This window comes from Haliotis cracherodii, unplaced genomic scaffold (assembly GCF_022045235.1).
Source record: "Haliotis cracherodii isolate W230 unplaced genomic scaffold, xgHalCrac1.p SCAF_20, whole genome shotgun sequence".
NCBI classification, from domain to species: domain Eukaryota; kingdom Metazoa; phylum Mollusca; class Gastropoda; order Lepetellida; family Haliotidae; genus Haliotis; species Haliotis cracherodii.
The window spans coordinates 10080593-10102021 of record NW_027266276.1 but is presented as its reverse complement, the minus strand read 5'-3'; the positions used below and the strand labels follow the sequence as shown (position 1 = coordinate 10102021).

The window sequence follows — 21429 nt, the reverse complement described above, 5'->3', positions numbered from 1 at the left end:
ATTGTTTTTGTGGGTCTCACAATATCCATTTCCAGTTTGTTTGATGCTTTGTGCACGTATTAAGCTGTCTCGTGACTTTAAAGTACAACGATGTGTGCCGCGGCTGACAAAGCGTGACTTAAAATGTCGTAAATGAGTTAGGAGTTTTTACCTTTAAACGGCAACTTCACACGCAATTTAAAACACGAGTTGATTAACTTAAACGAGAGGAGCTTTCTTCAATAATGCAGTTGCAGAGAGGAGAAGCGCCCTTACCATCGTCCTCATCGTCCCCTAGCTAGGCGGGCACGGCAGTCCCAGTCGTCTATGCCTCAGAGATTCGCTGCGCAGAGTTGCGTCCCTTAGGCGTAACAGAAACCTATGATCGTGGGTTCGAATCCCGGTTCTCTCGATTATGTTTCTAGGTTTGTCAGCACCATAGCTGTGCTCATCTGTTCCAGTGAGTGAGTAAAGTTTTACGCCGCTTTTAGCATTATTCCAGCAACATCACATCGGGGGACACCAGAAATGGGCTTCACACATTGTACCCATGTGGGGAATCCGACCCGGGTCTTCGGCGTGACGAGCGAACGCTTTCGTGTGTTCCACCAAAGTGGCGTTAAACCAAACTCACATCTGTTCAATGACATGACTGCAACACTATCGATTCTTTAATGCTGCCTCCAGAAATTAAACCATCAGTGATGTACACAATGATATACTAAGGACACGAAATACCGTTTACCCACAACTCCCTCACTCTCAGCAAACTCCCCACCCCAAGCCCCCGTACATGTACCTGTATGAGGCTGTAGTGGGTGCAGACATCCGTTGCGACGTGCCTGCCGTAGTCCATGTGGTGTATCGGGGTCTGAACACACCGCTCCGGAACTGCCACATTTGAAATCTGAAAAGTCAACCCGACAGCAAATGAGCATTCAGCATCATCAATCGTAACACATCGGTTATACGTAGTTGTTCTTCCGATATCTCTGTGCTATTAAGTAGCATCCATAGCTTAACCATAAGTTTTTCCGGAAATAGATCCATGGACACGAATCCTGGAGACAATAATTCAAATCTTTTTAATCGATAAATTAATACAGTTTTGTTTTTGATAAACCATAAAAATGACCCCAGGCTATTGTTGTTGCAGTTGATTCTGAGCTGGTAATGCACAGGCAATTGTTTGCATTTTGACGAGTAAAACACAGCTATAGGCCATTATGCAACATTATATAGAAATTGTCAAACATAACAATGTCATGCTTCTAGTTGGAGAAATGACTCGAACCTGTTGCTTCCGGAATAAGAATGGTTTGAATGAGAATTAGAACTTCTGCTTCCGGAATCAACAGATTGGAGTCATTTCTCCATTGCGTAACCTTTCCCATCAATGGCAGAACTCATTTCTGTAATGGAGAATTCTACTTCCGGAATCATTTCTCCATTGCGTAACCTTTCCCATCAATGGCGGAACTCATTTCTGTAATGGAGAATTCTAATTCCGGAATCATTTCTCCATTGCGTATTCTTTCCCATCAATGGCGGCACTCATTTCTGTAATGGAGAATTCTACTTCCGGAATCATTTCTCCATTGCGTAAACTTTCCCATCAATGGCGGAACTCATTTCTGTAATGGAGAATTCTACTTCCGGAATCATTTCTCCATTGCGTAACCTTTCCCATCAATGGCGGAACTCATTTCTGTAATGGAGAATTCTAATTCCGGAATCATTTCTCCATTGCGTATTCTTTCCCATCAATGGCGGCACTCATTTCTGTAATGGAGAATTCTACTTCCGGAATCATTTCTCCATTGCGTAACCTTTCCCATCAATGGCGGAACTCATTTCTGTAATGGAGAATTCTAATTCCGGAATCATTTCTCCATTGCGTATTCTTTTCCATCAATGGCGGCACTCATTTCTGTAATGGAGAATTCTACTTCCGGAATCATTTCTCCATTGCGTAACCTTTCCCATCAATGGCGGAACTCATTTCTGTAATGGAGAATTCTACTTCCGGAATCATTTCTCCATTGCGTAACCTTTCCCATCAATGGCGGAACTCATTTCTGTAATGGAGAATTCCACTTCCGGAATCAACGAATGTCGCGTCTTGACGTTCCGATACCAGCTTCTGTTGCTTTAACAGCTGCCATTGAATCAGTATAAAGTGTACTGCCTCGTGGTTATATTCATCTACCCACCTTAAAGCTTGTAGAATTGGAATAAATTCAGCTGCAAATACTGAAATGTAGTCATTATACCTAAACACACTGGACATAGAAACGGGTCAGGTGTCAGGAGAAACTGAGTTGTCTCCCTTTAATACCTACAGGTTTAGTGCATATAACATTTACACACAGCCAAATGTTTTCCAGTAGACTTTATGAGGTACAAAACACTATGGCTGTGTTAGACAGTTCCCTTTCCGTGTAAAGGCAACTTAACACACCAACCCCTGTTCTGCAACAAATGTCACCTGTTTGAAAATATCTGTGATCACATTCAGCATGTCATCATGAAGATAATTATGCTTTAGACTTGGAGCATACGTTCCCGGGCTTGTTTAGGTGAATACTTGACTTGCCTTTGCATGTGTCTGTGACGGTACCAACGGTGAGAAGGAAACGTTTATCTACTCGCAAACTCACATCATCACTCACTGACTATGATTCATACACACTTGCTTTTGGATAAAGTTTAGAAGTTATTGATCGTGACAGCCTTATATGGTTAAACAATACTTTACAATAGGCATCAATACATTCATTCGTACTGGTTTGTCGTATTTTCATGATTAACAATGATCGATGAGGTCACTCACTCACTCACTCACTCACTCACTCGCTCACTCACTCACTCACTCAGGGAGAATCTCACCCTGCCGATAGCGGATCCCCCGGTGAAGATGTACAACTCTGGGTAGACGTTCTTCACGTACCAGTCGAAGGATCGACACTTCAGGTTCTTCCTTAGGGCCTTCCGGTCGGACACATCGCCAAAGTCTATCTGAAATAAAACACATATTTGATACCAAGCTCATTTTATCGCCAAGTGTGGCACGTGTCGTATATAACTCATTCTTTAAGATCTGTTTCGTACATTTCATGGTACCGCATATTCAGATACTTGTCTGTTGCAGAAACGGTGGGGTTTAGGCCAGGTTCACACAGTGCCGATTATGGCTCCCGTTTGAGATCAGACAGCCCTACGACACGAAAAGTGAAAAAGTCGGATTACTATCCTCAATGATCTGGAATATTCTATAATGTCTGAACGCAGTCGTATACGTTCATAACAGAGTCCTAAGGATCGGGAAAGATCCAGAGAGGTCGGCCAAGCACTCCCGACAGTATGGTGCGTCCCGTAACATTCGGTAACATCCGATTTTGTCTAGTCGGATTACAATTGTGACTATGTCGTGACAGATTCTGCTGAATCGGATCAAAATCGTAACAATGTCCTGTGTTGTCTGGACGGTGTCCTGTGGATCGGGACGCTGTCGTGATGAACGGACATGAATTGTTCATTGCCGTTTCTTGTCGATTGAGTGCAGATTGTGTCCCGATCTTGCCGTATGCGAACCATGTGTGTCGGTTCACTGTCCGGTCACGGTCTGATCTCTGTCGGATCGCATTTGAGAGAATCGGAACGCTGTCGGGACGGATTGGGTCGTTTTCTACCATGCGGAAGATACATATCGGATCAAATTCGGAGTGAGAACGGGAGAATCGGGACGAATTCGGCTGGAAACGGCTGAATCAGGCCGCTTCCTGAACAATATCAGATTGTTTGTGAATTTCCCGCCCCGATCAGACTTTTGACAAATTTGAATCGGGGATGGTCCTATCAAGGACGGTAGTAAAAGTCCTGAATGTGTGTCTGAGCCCTAAGGGCTAGAATAGGTCCTCTGTAATCTACGCTTGTCGTAAGAGGCGACTAAGTGGATTGGGTGGTCATGCTCGCTGACTTCCATGTGATCTTAGCTCGACGGCGTGGTCCGTAGCTCACAATATCAATCACAGGTTTGACTGCCCAGAATCGATTATTTACATATCTGTCAAAAAGCTGGAATTTTGCTGAGTACGGCGTAAAACAACTAACGCAATCTATTGTAGATACACATGAACTCGATGATAGCGTGTATAACATAATATATTCGTACACCCCTACATAGAGTCAAGGAGTGACACCCGCCATCTTGGTTCTTATTCAAGATTTCGCACTCGGTTCGAATCACAGCTCGATATCGCATGAAATATGAATGTCACTTATTTCAACCTATTGGCACCTGCTAAACAAACCATAGGCTATACAATCATATTCATCTGTGGTCACCTTACCTCGTATTTCTTTTAAAACAACCATCAACTGTTAGCTCTATGCTGCGCCGCTGAGGTAAACAAGAAAAAGGTGGTCGGAAATTACGGCGCTACACGGGCTTGAACTCTGCAAAAGTTTCTGATTGGTTAAAATGTGTATCAATTGTGATACACATTTTAACCAATCAGAAACTTAGCACATGGTGAAGGGAAGGAAATTCAAGACCGTCAATGATAATCTGCTTCGAAATGTTTAATTATGCTGTAGATTTCCTTGTCAACCCCAACATGTTGCAAGCAGGCCTACCATTGACGGTTTTGAATTTCCCTCCTTTCACTGTGTGCTAATATTTCGGTCCACTATTTTTTATTTTAGCCAATCAGAAACGTTTGGCGAGTTCAAGCCCGTGTAGCGCCGTTATTTCCGGCCACCTTTTTCTTGTTTACCTCGGCGGCAAAGCTTAGGGTTGAGATTTGATGGTTGTTTTAAAATAAATATGAGGTAAGGTGACCACAGATAAACACGATTGTGTTGCCTGACGTTTGTTTAGCAAGTTCCAGTAGGTTGAAATAAGTGACATCCATATTTCATGCGATATCGAGCTGTGATTCGAACCGAGTGCGAAATCTTGAATAAGAACCAAGATGGCGGGTGTCACTCCTTGTCTCTATGTATATAGAGGGGTGTGATTTTTTTTATACGAATATATTATGTTATACACGCAATCATCGAGTTCATGTGTGTAGATACTCTTGTGGTACAGTACCTGTCTGTTGTAGATGCGTTCGTGGTGCAGGGTCTTGTATTCGTCCATCCACACCTCGGAGACACGGAGACAGTTCTTGTGGAGACGGTCAACGTCCCCCCCTTTCCCCCAGGACCAGGGGGGCATGTTGCGGAACATGTGACCCACGTGAGAACAGGGGATAATCTCCATCTCGCCCCCACACATCCACGTCTGGAATATAACAGTGAGTGAGTGAGTGATTGAGTGAGTGGGGTTTTACGCCGCTTTAAACAATATTACAGCAATATCACGGCGGGGGAGTAAGTGAGTGAGTGAGTTTTTTACGTCGCTTCTAGAAATATAAAGCAATATCACGGCGGGTGAGTGAGTGAGTGAGTCGTTTACGTCGCCTTTAGCAATATTACAGCAATATCACGGCTGGTGAGTGAGTGAGTGAGAGTTTTAGGTCGCCTTTAGCAATATTACAGCAATATCACGGCTGGTGAGTGAGTGAGTGAGAGTTTTAGGTCGCCTTTAGCAATATTACAGCAATATCACGGCTGGTGAGTGAGTGAGTGAGAGTTTTAGGTCGCCTTTAGCAATATTACAGCAATATCACGTTGGGTGAGTGAGTGAGTGTTTTACGTCGCCTTTAGCAATATTACAACAATAACACGGTGGGTAAGTGAGGGAGTGTTTTACGTCGTATTTAGCAATATTACAGCAATAATACGGCGAGTGAGTGAGTGAGTGAGTGAGTGAGTGAAAGAGTTGGGGTAAGGGTGTGTGGGTGGTGAGTGAGTTGGGTTTTTACGCCGCTTTTAGGAATATTCCAGAACACTGGAATGGGCTTCACACATTATACCCATGTAGGAAATCGAACCTAGACCTTCAGCTTGACGAGTTAACGTTTTAATCGCTAGATTCACAGCGGGTGCAGAAACATATTGTTATATGGCAGTGTAATTTATTGTTAAATACTTATTGTAACGTATTACATTGCTTCTGATGTGATTCAGCTAAAGTTCATTGCATTGCATTTGGAAAATGATTAGTTGTCAGGTATGTAGTACTATTTAATGTAAGCAGTGGTGAGAAAGCTATTATATGCTAGAATTGTCTGTACACTTCCGGAATAACATGGATTGATGTCAAGCGTGAGAAAAACATGTTGAATATTCTGTGCTGTTCTAGTGACACTGGACTGGTGTAGCGCTGTGTGGAAACTGATGGAAGCCAGTTAGACTACATACGTGGAGCGGGCCCGTGCCTGTCTCATCTCACATTTCATCTGACATTACATCAAGACCAGCTTTTATCTGAAGATCACTTTTCGCCCTGGTGCTCAGCCTAGACATCTCGGAAGCCTGACCACTATTGCGGCGTAATATACAGTGAACTACCGTTATAACGAACTCAAAGGGACCGCTAATTATAGTTCGTTATAACCGTAGTTCGTTATATTCATATATACAACAAATATACAGCAAATGGCCGGGACCAAAAAATAAGTTATATCTGTCAGTTCGTTATAAGCGTGTTCGTTATAAACGTATTTTACTGTACTTACTTTAAATGACAACTCTTGATTTTCACAACCCCATATTCTGAGCCCTGGGTCATATTTTCCGAGACGATTAAAATTTGCCTTAGACATAGCAAAACAACATCCTAAATGCGTCGGGGATCTGAAAGTAGATACACAATAATAGTCCTGTCGTCTCTGACAAAAACTGGATTTTTTATGCATTTTGTAAAAAATCATGAAACTTGGTATGGCGATAGATATTGATTTATATGGTATTTCTGGATATTAGCTCAATCATGTTTTCCCAAGATGGCCCCGATTTCGAGAGGACCGCCAATATGGATGAAAATAAGGTCATCAAGTTATGAGAGCGGAAGGTCCGGGGTTCGATTCCCGGCCGCGTCATACCAAAAGACGTTAAAAGATGGTACTTGTTGTTGCCCTGTCTGACGCTCGGCATTAAGGGGCTAAAACAAGGACTGGTCGGCTCGGAGTCAGTATTCTGTGTCTGAGTGAGGTATTCATGTTAAACTGCGGCATGGTATCTCAGTGAGCTAGCACTATAAATCGGTATCAGTCCGGACTAGTACAAACAGCCACACAGACACGTGCATGCACGTCGCTATATAAGTGCAATTATCTTGGACGGACGTTAAACCCAATTTCACCTCACCTCACTATTACTTCTACAGTAACTATTCATAAACTGACGGGTAAATGAAAGCATACACCTGAAAATTGTACCAAAACTTACAAACGGTATCAAAACGTTACAAGGCCGACAACAGTTGTCGAAACACTACAAACTATACGCCTAAAACACAACGATGATACTCATATTTAATACATCACCATTGGATAACCAGTCCCCTTTTTTCTCCATTTTTTAATCACCATCTTTCAGGGTCACACACACACACACACACACACACACACACACACACACACACACACACACACACGTGTCAGAGGGTGTCAGATGATATAAACAAAGTTCACAAATAATGTTCAAGGTTTTGCTCTCAGTGCAGATGTCGTAGAATAGACGAGATAAAACACTGATCAAAGAAATAAAACCTTTATCTAAGAAACAAAACTTTGATCCAAGAAACAAACCTTTGATCTAAGAGACAAACATTCATTAGGAAACAAAACTTAGATAACGAAACAAAATGTTGATCTAAGAAACAAAACTTTGATCTCAGAAACAAACATTGATTAGGAAACAAAACTTTGATAACGAAACAAAATGTTGATCTAAGAAATAAAACTTTGATCTAGGAAGCAAAACATTGATCTGAGAATATTTTTCTCCAATTTAAAAAAAACCCCTCCCATCCTCAGTGAGAGAACAAACTAATATCACAATTTCCCTGAATGTCCTGATCAGGAACCTCGAATACCCAACATGCAGTGCAATACTTCGACGTAATCGTAAATCCCGATCTAAGGGTTGATGAAGGGACATCCTTGTTCCCTGATTGCTCAAGGCTATGTCGATCCTATGGTATGTTCATTGACAAGTATTCCTGTATGATTATTTTTATATATGGTATTATTATTACCCAAAAATTCAAAATTGATTCATGGTTCAAAATACCTTACCCCGGGGCCACCCTACAGGCGTCATCCCAGCCATATGTCGTTCGCCGTAAGAGCAGTGAGATCAAATTCAATTGTAATAATATACTCGTTCACTTGTCATAACCCATGACTGATCACTGTGAAAATCATTCATTCGATGTTATCAGATATGCTAACTATATTTTTCAATATCACCTCAAGGTACTAACTTTCATTGAACTCGTGACATTAATAATTTACGAGCGTCCTATATATTTCCCAACGTTAAATTATTACATTTGTGTTTTAGTATGTTTCTTAACAGTGCAGTGTGGACACGACAGTGTAAGGGAGATAATTCATACAGCTTGTTAGAGGGATTGACGATGTATAATACTGTGCTCTCCAAATGGCTTCTGTATTATTATTTCGATTGCTTAATTTGTAGCGTAAATCTGTTGCAATTTATTCTACATAAAAAATCACGTATTTTTAACTGATCGCTACGATAGATATTGTGTAGTTTTATGTGCAAAGGGAAATAACTAGATTCACTTTCAAAGATCTTCCCTTCTGAATCAAAAGTTCATATTTTTACTATACTACTACTACTACTACAACTACTACTACTTCTACTATCAAATGCCAGTAGTAGTAGTAGAAGTAGTAGTAGTAGTAGTAGTAGTAGTAGTAGTAGTACCACTACCAGACAACTACTAGTAGTTTTTTGTTGTTATTTTTTTGTTTCTTGTTTAACGCCGCACTCAGCAATATTCCAGCTATATGACGGCGGTCTGTAAATAATCGAGTCTGGACCAGACAATCCAGTGATTGATATCATGAGCAGCGATCCACGCAATCGGGATACGATGACATGCATCAACCAGGTCAGCAAGCCTGACCACCCGATCCCGTTAGTCGCCTCTCACGGCAAGCATAGTAGCTTCTTTCGACAGGCATGGGTTGCTGAAGACCTATTCTAACCCGGATCTTCATGGGTCAGTAGTACCAGTGGCAGTAGTAGTAGCAGTGGTAGATGTAGAAATAATAGTAGAAGCAGAAGTAGTAGAAGTAGCAGTAACAGTAGTAGCAGCATTAGTAGTAAAAAATTTTAGATACAGCTTGGATCCAAGGCCTAGATTTGTGAAGAGTTGCGTCCCTTAGTTGTCGTTGTTCCTGCCGGTCGTGTTGGCTTCAGGTAGTAAATGTCTACGATAAGCTTTACATTGTGGCTTCATCGCACAAGAAACTCACGCCGTGATGAAACTGTAATCCACCCAATTCATTCAAAGTCAATCTTACTCCAAAAGGAGGCTACAAAAGATGTTTTAGGGTGCCGTTCACTTACTTGACTGGGTCTAAGACGCTTCCCCTCTCCGCCTCTGCCTTGGTGAGTGGTATCCAGGCAAAATACAGGTCCAAGTCCACCCCGCCCTTGAACATCGTCGTCGGGTCGCTCTTCCAGTACTCGAACGTGTCCGCGTTGATGGAGTCGGTGGTGGGGATGGCCAACAGTTTGTCGTTCTGGCGGATCCGGTCAAGCAGAGGCTCCAACCACACTGCAACACCATCCAGTTAATTTAATACAATTCGTTAATATGTTCGTTCATTCACGTCTCATTACACCCTGTGTCATTTTATTTTGTTTAACGCCACACACGGCAATACTCCTGCTATATGAGTGAGTGAGTGAGTGAGTTGGGTTTAACGCCGCTTTTAACAGTATTCCAGTTATATCACGGCGTGTCAGCTTAATGTGGAAGGAAAGCCGAAGTGATGCAGGCGATGCAGGTCTCGGACGTTTACCACTTCGGTGAAACCCGCGAGCAAGGGTATGGTGCTGACAAACCTAGAAACATAATCGAGGCGAACCGGGATTCGAACAACAATCATAGGTTTCTGGCGTGCCCTAGGGGCGCAACTCTGCACAGCGATTCGCGGCGCCTAATATGACTTGGCCACCCGTGCCCCCACCAGCTATATGATGGCGGTCTGTAAATAATCGAGTATGGATTGGACCAGACAAACCGGTGATTGATATTACGAGCAACGTCCCACGCTGACGAGATAAGATGACACACGTTTCAAGCAAACAATGCGTAACTGACTACAAATCTTAATCATCTCACCTTTTTATGTTGGCATAAAACACATTAACTTGATCGTGGAGGGTACATGACCGATGACTATTTAAAAAATAAACGACAAGTTTGAGTTTTTTATCGTAGAATAAAACACTGCACGGAGAATTAACCAGGGGTGGTTTCTTCTCCCCATAGTATTTTATTGTACGAAAAACAACAACATTATGTACAGCCACTTTAAGGATGTTAGTAAAATGTACAAGCTTTAAAAATATTTAATCGTATTTAAATAATGTTGACTCCCTGAATAGAATCCGACCAAGGCAATGTCGGACGAGTCCATTTTATGAACAGGGTGGTTATGTTTGGTATTTCCAGGATACGTAACTTTTACGTCGATTATCTGTACCTTTTCTCTCAATTCCGATTGTCATATCTCTCCCCCTTTAGGATGCGATCGTTCGGCCATTGGTTTATCTACGCTGCCCAGCCACGTATATGAGGAACAACTCACAAGACACTTCTCTCTAAAACAACTTCGTCCAATTTACGAGCTGCGAGCGCATGGTCGAATCTTCAGAAATGACGTCATCATAGAACAATGTTTTATCGTGAAATAAACCACACTTCGTTCTTCATTGTTCTTTGCGATTTATCGCGTATCTATCGTATATTAAAAGGTTAAAGATCGTTAGACTCGCTCGGTTGTGTGTAGCGAACCTCGGTATGTCGCATGGTACTGTTGCCAATGATAGTCCAGATTAAAGAATTATTGCGCGGAATACTACTCGTGTGTATTGTTATGCGACAGTATATATTTGCATTGTAAGTTTATTTCTGATGATTGTTAGTACCAGCAATATTGTGAAGCGCTCGTAGAGTGTCCAGAGCTGACGTGGCTTGATTATTTTGTGGTATGCGACAACCATAAATTAGAGTTACCTCCCCATCTCACTTCCGGGACAAATTTCCTTGTTCGAACCTGTTAAGGGTTTCTAGAAGGCTGGCTGTAATTGGTTTCGAGTAAGACGATGGCGATTCACGGCCCCTACGCTCTGATTTGCGTCTACCTTGCGGACGATCTTGTGCTCATCTTCCCGAGGCAAGAGAGTTAACTGACTAAAAAAGTCCAGTTTCCACCCTTGCCGACCTAGGTTGGAATTACTGGGCTCGATCGTAGCGCCACCAGTGGCTGTTACCAGTTGTGTCTCTTCTAAGCCTCTCCTATGGACCAATCAGATTTCACCTCTCGTATCACTTGCATTTGCTTGACTTAAAATGGTGGCGCCCGGTCAAGACCATTTGATCGATAATCAAGATCTATATTGTGATAAAAAGGGTTTTACATCGCGAAATGCATCAAATCACACGAGCACCTTGATAAAAAACATGAAAAGATTTGGAAAATATCTGCTGACAACGAGTTGGCGGTGAACATGCTTTGCAAATCCTGCAATCGACCGCAATCTGCACGACAGTTTACGAACCGGATTTCGATTTCGGTGCGCGTTTTTGATTGGACTATGCATAGACTCGTTAGTCCAGCCAAAATGTAACTCCATAATACCAGCCTAGTTCGGCAGGGGTGGAAACTGGACTTTTATAGTCAGTTAACTCCCTTGCCTCGGGAAGATGTCTTGTGCTGTTGTTTTCTGATTCCACAACTTGGATAGCTTGTATTACTTACTTTCCGGTACTTCACAGTGAGCGTCGAGGAAGGCGCACACCTCCCCAGTCACCTCGTCACAGCCTGCGTTACGAGCCGTCATGAGTCCAACCCGCTCTGTGTATCTGACCAGCTTTACCTTGTCCAGTCGCTGGATATAGTCTGACAGAGGGTGGCCGAGATGAACTGGAACAGGGAAGTACATGGTAGGAGTGTCATGATTGGTGCATCGGATTATTGCAATCACATAGCATGAAGTAGGAGTGTTATGATTGGTGCATCCCATAGCATCAGGTAGTAGTCTTATGATTGGTGCATCGGAGTGTTGCAATCACATAGCATGAAGTAGGAGTGTTATGATTTGTGCATCGCATAGCATCGAGTAGGTGTGTTATGATAAGAGCATCGCAGTATTGCAATCACATAGCACCGAATGGGAGTGTTACGATTTGTCATACTATCTGGGATCTGTCTAACTAGTTCAAGACACATGGTTTTTCTCTGAAAGGTAGAACCGAACAATAATTATCCCCCCCCCCCCCCCCCCAAGTTTTCTGGAACAAATACTCATTTTCAAAACATAAACAGCTGAATGTCAAATAGACGGTCCTGACCAAAGCGTTACGTGGTAAGGGATCAGTCACACATGTATATAGTATAAGTACATGTATAGAGATTTGTTGTATATTGTAACGTTTATGCTTTCAGGTTCATTTCCATGAGTACACATATTTCCTATAACGTATTTACCAATCAAACAATATTTCTGCTAACTCGATTATTTTCAATTTTCTGAACAGTGAAATAGAAATAAATGAAAGAAGCGGAAGTCGAAGAGTTGCTTCCCTTCTCATGTCGATCTGCTCCAGCATGTTTCATATTACTGAAAAAGGGGCTATACTTCAGCTCAGACCTTGTGATAAGTGCCATGTATTAATCTTATCCCTGTCAATAGAACTAGTATTAAATGCTAGATTGATAAATAACATAAACTTTGAGCCATAACAAAAATTGGTTTTAAAAATTTCAATCAAATTTGCTGTAGGGCCTGCAGTGTATCAAGAGTCGGTCCCCCTTAAATCTACGCACCGGGCTGGTAATTTAAACATTTGTGAAATTTGTGGAAGGTCGGGCTCGAGGACCCGCAAACCAAAAAACAACAACACTCAAGCCCCACTCATACCAGATGAGGGGCGGTCGGGTGGCCTAGTGGTTAAAGCATTCGCTCGTCACACCGAAGACCCGGGTTCGATTCCCGACATGGGTGCAATGTGTGAAGTCCATTTCTGGTGTCCCTCGCCGTGATATTGCTGGAATATTGCTAAAAGCGACGTAAAACCATACTCACTCACTCACTCATACCAGATGACGTGTGGCGGTGTTGAGAATTATGTGATTTGATGTAGGTCTGAAGTGATAACTGAAAAAGTAAGACCTCGTTAACACGAAGTCATATGGACTATCGAAGTACCTCTATCTATCCGGAGTTCGACACATACAGAGTAAACAATTAGCCGCATCCCAATGATGCTATGTCGGGACATAAAATTGTTTTGTAAGTAGTATAGAAAACATATGAAATAGCAGTTTTTAAAATAATATGATAACTAATAATGTTCAAGATCCACAAGGTGAAGAACCAATCGGAGCGTTTGTCATCATCATTTAAAAATAGATCAAAGGGAGATAATAAACCTTTATCTGATGCGTCATCCACTAAAACAATCTCTGTTAAGAGCTCCGGCGCAGTGTTATCAAGAATACTATGCACAGTGCGCAGGAGCGGACTCCAAGCCTCGTTATGGAATATGACGACAACACCAGCAGTTGGGAGCTTCCTATAGTCGTATTGTCTCGCCAGGCACCTGCAAACACAATAATTCGAAGCCTTTAATCGTCAAAACACATACTGGATTTCACTTAAAGACGGATTTGGCACGGACAAATTGGCAATCTTGGCAAGTGTGATTGAAGAACAACCTTAATGGGAAGACCGAGAAAGTCTGAATGAAAACTCATCGTCAATACCTTACAGCAATTATACAATTCCTTCATCATCCGCCAATACATACGGACATTAGCGATATGGTCGTTCTTTTGATACAATATGTTTCGCTATTCTGTATTCGCCATCATTACACAATGACTGTGGGTGCGGTGGGTTAGCGATGTGGTTAAAGCGGCCGCTCGTCACGACGGAGCCCCGGGTTCGATTCTCCACGCGGGTACGTACAGTGAGTGAAGCTTATTTCTGGTGTGTGTCTGGTGAAGTTGATGGAATATCGCTAATGGCGGTGTAAAACCATACTCACTCACTCACTCTGGTGTGTTTCTGGTGAAGTTGATGGAATATCGCTAAAGGCGGTGTAAAACCATACTCACTCACTCTGACTATCGTAACTCTGGATATTTTAACGCAGATTTGACAATAATGGTAGACCCAGGGTCGCTTTGTGGATTTACATGGAGGCAAAGTGCCCACTTGCACAAAGCAATCTTAGCTCAACGACAATCGTAACGCTTTGTCACATATTTGTGCCCCCAGTTCCCTGAGCGTAAAGATCGCTTTGTGGAACAGAACCAAGAAATGTTACACCAAGAGCGGGGTTCAAGCTTAGCGAACAACGGACTAAATTTAAGGGGAACACATCTTCCCGAGGCAAGTGAGTTAACTGACTATAAAAGTCCAGTTCCACATTTGCCGAACTAGGCTGGTATTATGGAGTTACATTTTGGTTTTACTAACGAGTCTATGCATAGTCCAATCAAAATCGCGCACCGAAATCGAAATCCGGTTCGTAAACTGTCATGCAGATTTCGGTCGTCTGCAGGATTTGCAAAGCATGTGCACCGCTAACTCGATGTCAACAGATATTTTCTATATCTTTTCATGTTTTTAATCAAGGTGCTCACGTGATTTGATGCCCTTCGCGATGTAAGACTCGTTTGATCACAATATAGATCTTGATAATCATCGATCAGATCGTCTTGGCTGGGCGCCACCGTTTTGTTTGAAGCAAATGCAAGTGATACGAGAGGTTGAATCTGATTGGTCAAAAGGAGAGGCATAGAAAGGACATTACTCGTAATAGCCACTGGTGGCGCTATGATCGAGCCCAGGAATTCCAGCCTAGTTCGGCAAGGGTGGAAACTGGACTTTAAAAGTCAGTTAACTCTCTTGCCTCGGGAAGATGAGGGGAACAAGGCTGAGGCAATTTGGCAGTCCTACCAAATATAATTCAAATCTTTAAACCACCACTGCACTAACGTAGATCAACCGCGCAGTAAATAAGTACCTAATAAGACAATGTTACAGTTCATTAGACACAGTTTTAGACCTAGATTGAACATAGGCAGTAGATGGTGGAGCGTTGTTCTTCTTTAATATCATTTTTGGTCTTGTGGGCAAGGAGTCAGAGGGTCAGCGGTTCGAATCTCAAAATGGATGGCACAGATAGCCCAGTGTTCTAAGGCGCCGCAGTTCGCTGTGCAGATCTAGAGTTGCGTCCTTTTTGCGTGCCGGAAACCAATGATCAAGTATTCGCATCTCGGACTTCGGAGCTCGGTACTTGTCAGAACCAAAACCAGGTTTCACCATCTTCCCGAGGCAAGGGCGTTAACTGACTGTGAAAGTCTAGTTTCAACCCTTGCCGAACTAGGATGGAATTTCTCGATTCGATCATAGCGCCACCAGTGGCTATTACAAGTTATGTCCCTTCTATGTCCCTCCTATTGACCAATCAGATTTCCACCTCTCATATCACTTGCTTTTGCTTTAAACAAAATGGCTTCGTCAAGTCTGATCGATAATCAAGATCTATATTGTAATGAAATGGGTCTTTCCTTGCGAAGTGCATCAGATCACTTGAGCCCCTTGATTTAAAACATGAACAGTTTGGAAAATATCTGTCGACGCCAAGCTGACGGTACACATGCTCTGCAAATCTTGCACTCGCCCGAAAACTGCACTTTCGTTACGTGATTTTAATTGGATTATGCATTAGTCTAGTCAAAATATAACTCCGTTATTGCAGCCTAGTTCGACAAGGGTGGAAACTGGACTTTTATAGCCTCGGGAAGATGGTAAACGTCAAAGACCTGCATCAGTTTGGGCTTTCTTCCCACGCTCTGATATAACCGGAATACTGTTCAAAGCAGCGTTAAACTCAACTTACATTAAGTGTTCAACTGACTTACTCAGGCTCTGTTATATTAATCAGTCTCCTTCGGAGCGGGATGAGATCGCTGGCGAATTCGTTGAAGTTGTGATCCTGATAGCCCCTGTCGTACAGGGCCTTTTCCACGGGAGATAAATTCTGTGGGTCAATGATAACACCCTGTCCACCATAGCCTGTAATACAAATCAAATCTCTATGAAATCATATGTATGTTTTTTTAATATAATTTAACAAAAGATAATATTCAAGAATTTTTTAAATGTAGTTTTTCAACCTAACGGGGAACGCAGGTTGCTGAGTGGTATGAGGCACCGCAATCCGGTGTGCAGAGTTACCTCCCTTACGTGCGTGGCGTTTTCTCGAAAAGAACAAATTGTTCCGAAAATTCTTGAAAAACATATCAATGTTTCAGAATGTTGAAAAGTACATTGTTGCAAGATGTATTTCTTTAAAAAAAAATCAGGATCATCGTTTAAAATAAAAAAAATATATCTGGTTTTGTAGTTTTAGCTGCAAAAAGTATCTAATCTCGATACAAAATAAAAGGCTGCACCCTCCCCCGCGAGAATAACAAACGGTCCGTGATTTCACTGAAATACGACCGCCTCCGTGGTCTAGTGGTAGAGCGTCCGCCCGGAGAGCGGAAGGTCCGGGGTTCGATCCCCAGCCGCGTCATACCAAAAGACGTTAAAAGATGGTACTTGTTGTTACCCTGTCTGGCACCGGCATTAAGGGGCTAAAACAAGGACTGGTCAGCTCGGAGTCAGTATATGCCATGTTAAACTGTGGCATGGTATCTCAGTGGGCTAGCAATATAAATCGGCATCAGTCCGGACTAGTACAAGCAGCCACACAAACACACACACGTACATGCACGTCGCTATATAAGTGCAATAATCTTGGACGCGACGTTAAACCCCATTTCACCTCACCTCACTGAAATACAATGCAACGTAGAGTTGCGTCCCTCTGAAACCTTTCATTGTGGGTTTGAAAGTTCGCCCCGATTATGTTTCTAGGTTTGTCAGCACAATACCCGTGCTCATGGGTTTCACCGAAGTGGTAAACGTCTGAGACCTGCATCACTTCGGGCTTTTCTCCCACATTAAGCTGACACGTCGAGATATAACTGGGATAGTGTTACAAGTTTACTTGGTAATAAACAAGAAAATGTGTAGACACATTTCACAATATGGGTTTGTGCATTTAGCATGACTGTCTGTCGTATTTCAACAGATATAGCACAGTTTGTGGTGTTTATGAAGACGAAGGTATGATATGCCCACCAACATTCACAAAAGATAACATCTACCAACAGCAGCATCGCCACTTCATGATACCGACATTTTGCTATTGCAGCAGCGTCCACCAGCTGAAGGGGGTGGGTGGGGGTAGGTGGGGATGGGTGGGGGTGGGTGGGGATGGGTGTTGTTCATTTATTGCTGAAGAAAGCACACATACAAGGAAAACCATTTCGAAACAGGCCATAGTATATACTTATGTACTCCCATCCTGTTTTAGCAAGATGGGTAATTAAGTGCCTCATTTAAAAGGACATTTCACCCAAGATGTAGATAGTGTTAACACAATGCCTGACCATGAGTAAAACTAGTCGTATCCAAGAAAGAAGTACTGGGAAATTAAGACAAACATATCCTCCAACAACAATTACCCATATGCCAATTGAATGTTCTAGGATGTGCACAGTCGCTTGCTATGATACAGCATTCAATTAATGTGGTGAAAAATGGGTACTGAGCACTTGAATCCTGGTCAGATGCATATGCTTGCCTTGGAAGAGCCACTGTACGCAATTGCTAAATCAATCCAGTGGAACTGTCCTGAATTATATGATGAAGTTCCTTATCATGTTTGGTAGATTTGCATATTGAAATAGATGCTTTCAGGATTCTCAGAAACTGTCCCAAAGGAAGTAGATGGAAAACTGCAATCTGTTCTGCTGGAATTGCCTCAGGCAGATTTGCTTATTTCTTCATCATGTGCCCACCTGGCTACAGCATCAGGCAGATGCTCAATGTAAGGAACAGAGGCAAACACAGAAGACTCTTTCAGAAACTGGTGTGCACCATATCAAGGTACTCAGCCCCGGTTTCACTACTTGCCCGTTGTTGCTGAACAAGAACTTTGCATATTGCGCCTGGTGAGTGAAATTCCAAAAACAGATTTCCTTAAGTTTGCAGCATCACTTGTCATATTAATGGCTTGCATTTCACATATATGCCCCCCTTACATTAGAGCACGAGCACCGCTGTACCACGAATATTGTTCCGTTGGATTAATGACACACAAGACTAAACGGACATTCTCTGGTGTGGCACAAAGTCAGAAACATGAACAATTCAATGGTCGTCTTAAGTAGATGGAGGTGCAGTTGGATTGACTGAAACAACCGAGAGTTTTCTTCTAGAGGCTCACGGAATACAAAGACATTGTCACTATTTCATGCCTTCACCGGTTCATATGCTTGGAATACGTGTAAAGTATTTCCTGAAGTCACCAATGCTTTTCCATCATCAGCAGAGATCTTGAGATGTTTGTCGTTCTCACTGGTTTATTTGAAAGGTCAATGAAAGGCACAATCTCTGTTCACGAAGATCTCAGACAATTGACAACATTTCAACCCAACGAGGCAGCTCTAAGACAGCACCAATACATTATGGGTGCTTGACAAACGTCCCACACTACAGAATCTTGTAGTCAGGGGTTGGGAGAGGACATGCAGTAATACATGTATACAGATACCCAAGTGGACAACACTTCGTCAGGCACAAAGAAGTGTTATAAACTAACTCTACACCTGTAAGAAGTCTTGCAAGCCTTTGTAAACTTTACATTGCCGGTCTTGAGTGAAGTGCTATGTGATACTTTGAAGGAAAGTGTTCATTGTAACCGAATAAAAGAACCGTAAACACATACATTGAACCTCTATTCCTGGTCATATTTAAGTAGGAAGTAAGTTGATATCATAGGTTCATGGCAATAATGTCAATAATACTTATACATACATTTAAAGGATGTTTAAACAAGTAAGGATAAGAATTTATGGATGAACATCCATAAATTCTTATCCTTACTTAGAACTCCAACTTCTAAATGCCTATCAAAGAAAATGTTTAAACATATGAATCTATTCCCAGATGATTATGAATGATTTTGTTCTAATACAATGGATACAGTTCACTTTATTCATTAAATTGTTCTCCCGAACACGACATATTACAAATACTAGGTAGAAAATGTCTCAGTAGACCATTTATAAAATAATATGCCGAGTCATCATACGAATAGATCCTACACAATACATATAAATTGATACAATTTCATTTAAAAAATGTTTTATCATTTCAAAACTTATCAACTTATCCTAAGTCCAAAGATATCAAAATTAATGATATCTACATCTGCTTTAGAAATAGATAATTTCCTAAAACTAAAACATATTGAAGGCCATCTTGGATTTTCGTCATCACCAGGGGGCGCTGCATACCAGATTTGAATTATATAAAGCATGGTAGCAACTGATCCTGAAAAAGATACTTTGATAAATTGTATGAATTGACCAGATAATTATGATATAATGAGAAAAGATTAAAGTCATTAGAGATTTCAACCATGTTGGCGGCCATCTTGGACTTTCATAACCACCAGAGGGTGCTGCATACTAGATTTGAATTATAAACAGGATTCTTGTGATTACTCCTAAATACATTACAATGATTATTTGTATAAATTGGCCAGATAACTATGATATATTGAGTATAGACTGATATCAATAGAGATTTCAGCCATGCAGGCGGCCATCTTGGATTTTCTACCACCAGGAGGCGCTGCAAACTATATTTGAACTATAAACAGCTCTGCTGCAACTCGTGCCGCATGCATTCCTATGGATATATGTATAAATGGATCAGATAAGTATGACATATTGAGTATATATTGATATCATTAGAGATTTCGGCCATGTTGGCGGCCATCTTGAATTTTCTACCACCAGAGGGATCTGCTGAGGTGGATCCATATCCAAAAATGTTTAGAATAGTTCAATGTATAAGTGTGCCAAGTTTGGTGCATTTCACCCAAAGTGCACAATTTTACCCACTTTTACGTGTATACGAATTAACTCGTAAATTTTACATATGTAATCTGACCGAGGGAAAGCGAATGTCAATTCGTTTCGTAAATATATGGTATCTGGCGAGAACGAGTGTGGTATTTTATTTATTCCCGCATTTCAATTAAGGATTGACTGCATTTATTCGGTTTATTGAGGTAGAAAATCCGATGTGCAAACTGTGTGTATCTGACTAGCCCTGTATACATGTGGACTGTCAATACAATGTACTGTGCTCTCTATACAGCACCATACCCGGGCTCGTGGGTTTAACCGAAGTGGTAAACGTCTCAGACCTGCATCACTTCGGGCTTTCATTCCACATTAAGCTGACACGCCGTGATATTACTGGAATACTGTCAAAAGCGGCGTTGAACCCAACTCACTCACTCATTCACTGAACCCAGTGCTTAGTGCACCAGGGGGGACAGCGCGTATTGTTAACTTATATCAGTGTTTCCGGTGCGTTTCCTGGATATGCAATCCAATATATACACGCAAGAATAAAATAAGAAAAAAGTTGTTTTTTTCGGTTTTTTATCCTTACGTGTATTTATATTAACTCGTAGATTTTACATATCTTATCTGACCGAGCGAAAGCGTATGTCAACTCGTGTCGTTAATATATGGTATTTGGCGAGAACGAGTGTGGTATTTTATTAATTTTAATTAAGTATTGACTGTGTATTTATTCGGTTTATTGAGGTAGGAAATCCGATGTGCAAACTGTGTGAATCTGACTAGCCATGTGGGCTGTCAATACAATGTACTGTGCTCTCTACATGTAGACGTGATTAAACGCGAACTGTGTTCCACTATACAGTAGACTACGGTTATAACGAACTTGAGGGACCACTTATTTTAATTCGTAATAACCGTAGTTCGTTATATGTATACATACAGCCTATATACAACAAATGGTCGGGACTAAAAATAAGTTCGTTATATCCGTCAGTTCGTTATAAGCCTGTTCGTTATAAACGTAGTTTACTGTACTACTGAACAGCCTTCAGGAACACCTCGACCTGTTGACTTTATCACGGTCTACTAGTATACACGCACAACATTCAATGAAACAGCAGGGTGCACAGTCTCCTTAGTATTGTTTCCCTGACAATTATTTATGACATTCTTGCGCTGGGATTACTCGCCGCGTGTCATTAGAATGGAGAGCTTTGCACATGTGCTTATGGACACACCCACCTACGGAACATAAAGGGTTCTGGCGAAAGGGCTTTAT

General features: G+C 41.8%; 1 protein-coding gene across 1 annotated transcript in view; it reads right to left on the bottom strand.

The window, feature by feature from the left end:
* The window catches only part of LOC139470238 (polypeptide N-acetylgalactosaminyltransferase 5-like), a 31894-nt gene that overhangs the window by 8421 nt on the left and 2044 nt on the right, over positions 1 to 21429 (bottom strand). The window contains exons 2-9 of the mRNA XM_071252565.1: positions 16077 to 16230; positions 13575 to 13744; positions 11901 to 12065; positions 9478 to 9688; positions 6609 to 6726; positions 5078 to 5269; positions 2869 to 2997; positions 779 to 886 (exon numbers count right to left, since the gene is read on the bottom strand). Coding sequence (XP_071108666.1) covers positions 779 to 886; positions 2869 to 2997; positions 5078 to 5269; positions 6609 to 6726; positions 9478 to 9688; positions 11901 to 12065; positions 13575 to 13744; positions 16077 to 16230 — 1247 coding nt within the window. The remainder of the gene's footprint in view (positions 1 to 778; positions 887 to 2868; positions 2998 to 5077; positions 5270 to 6608; positions 6727 to 9477; positions 9689 to 11900; positions 12066 to 13574; positions 13745 to 16076; positions 16231 to 21429) is intronic.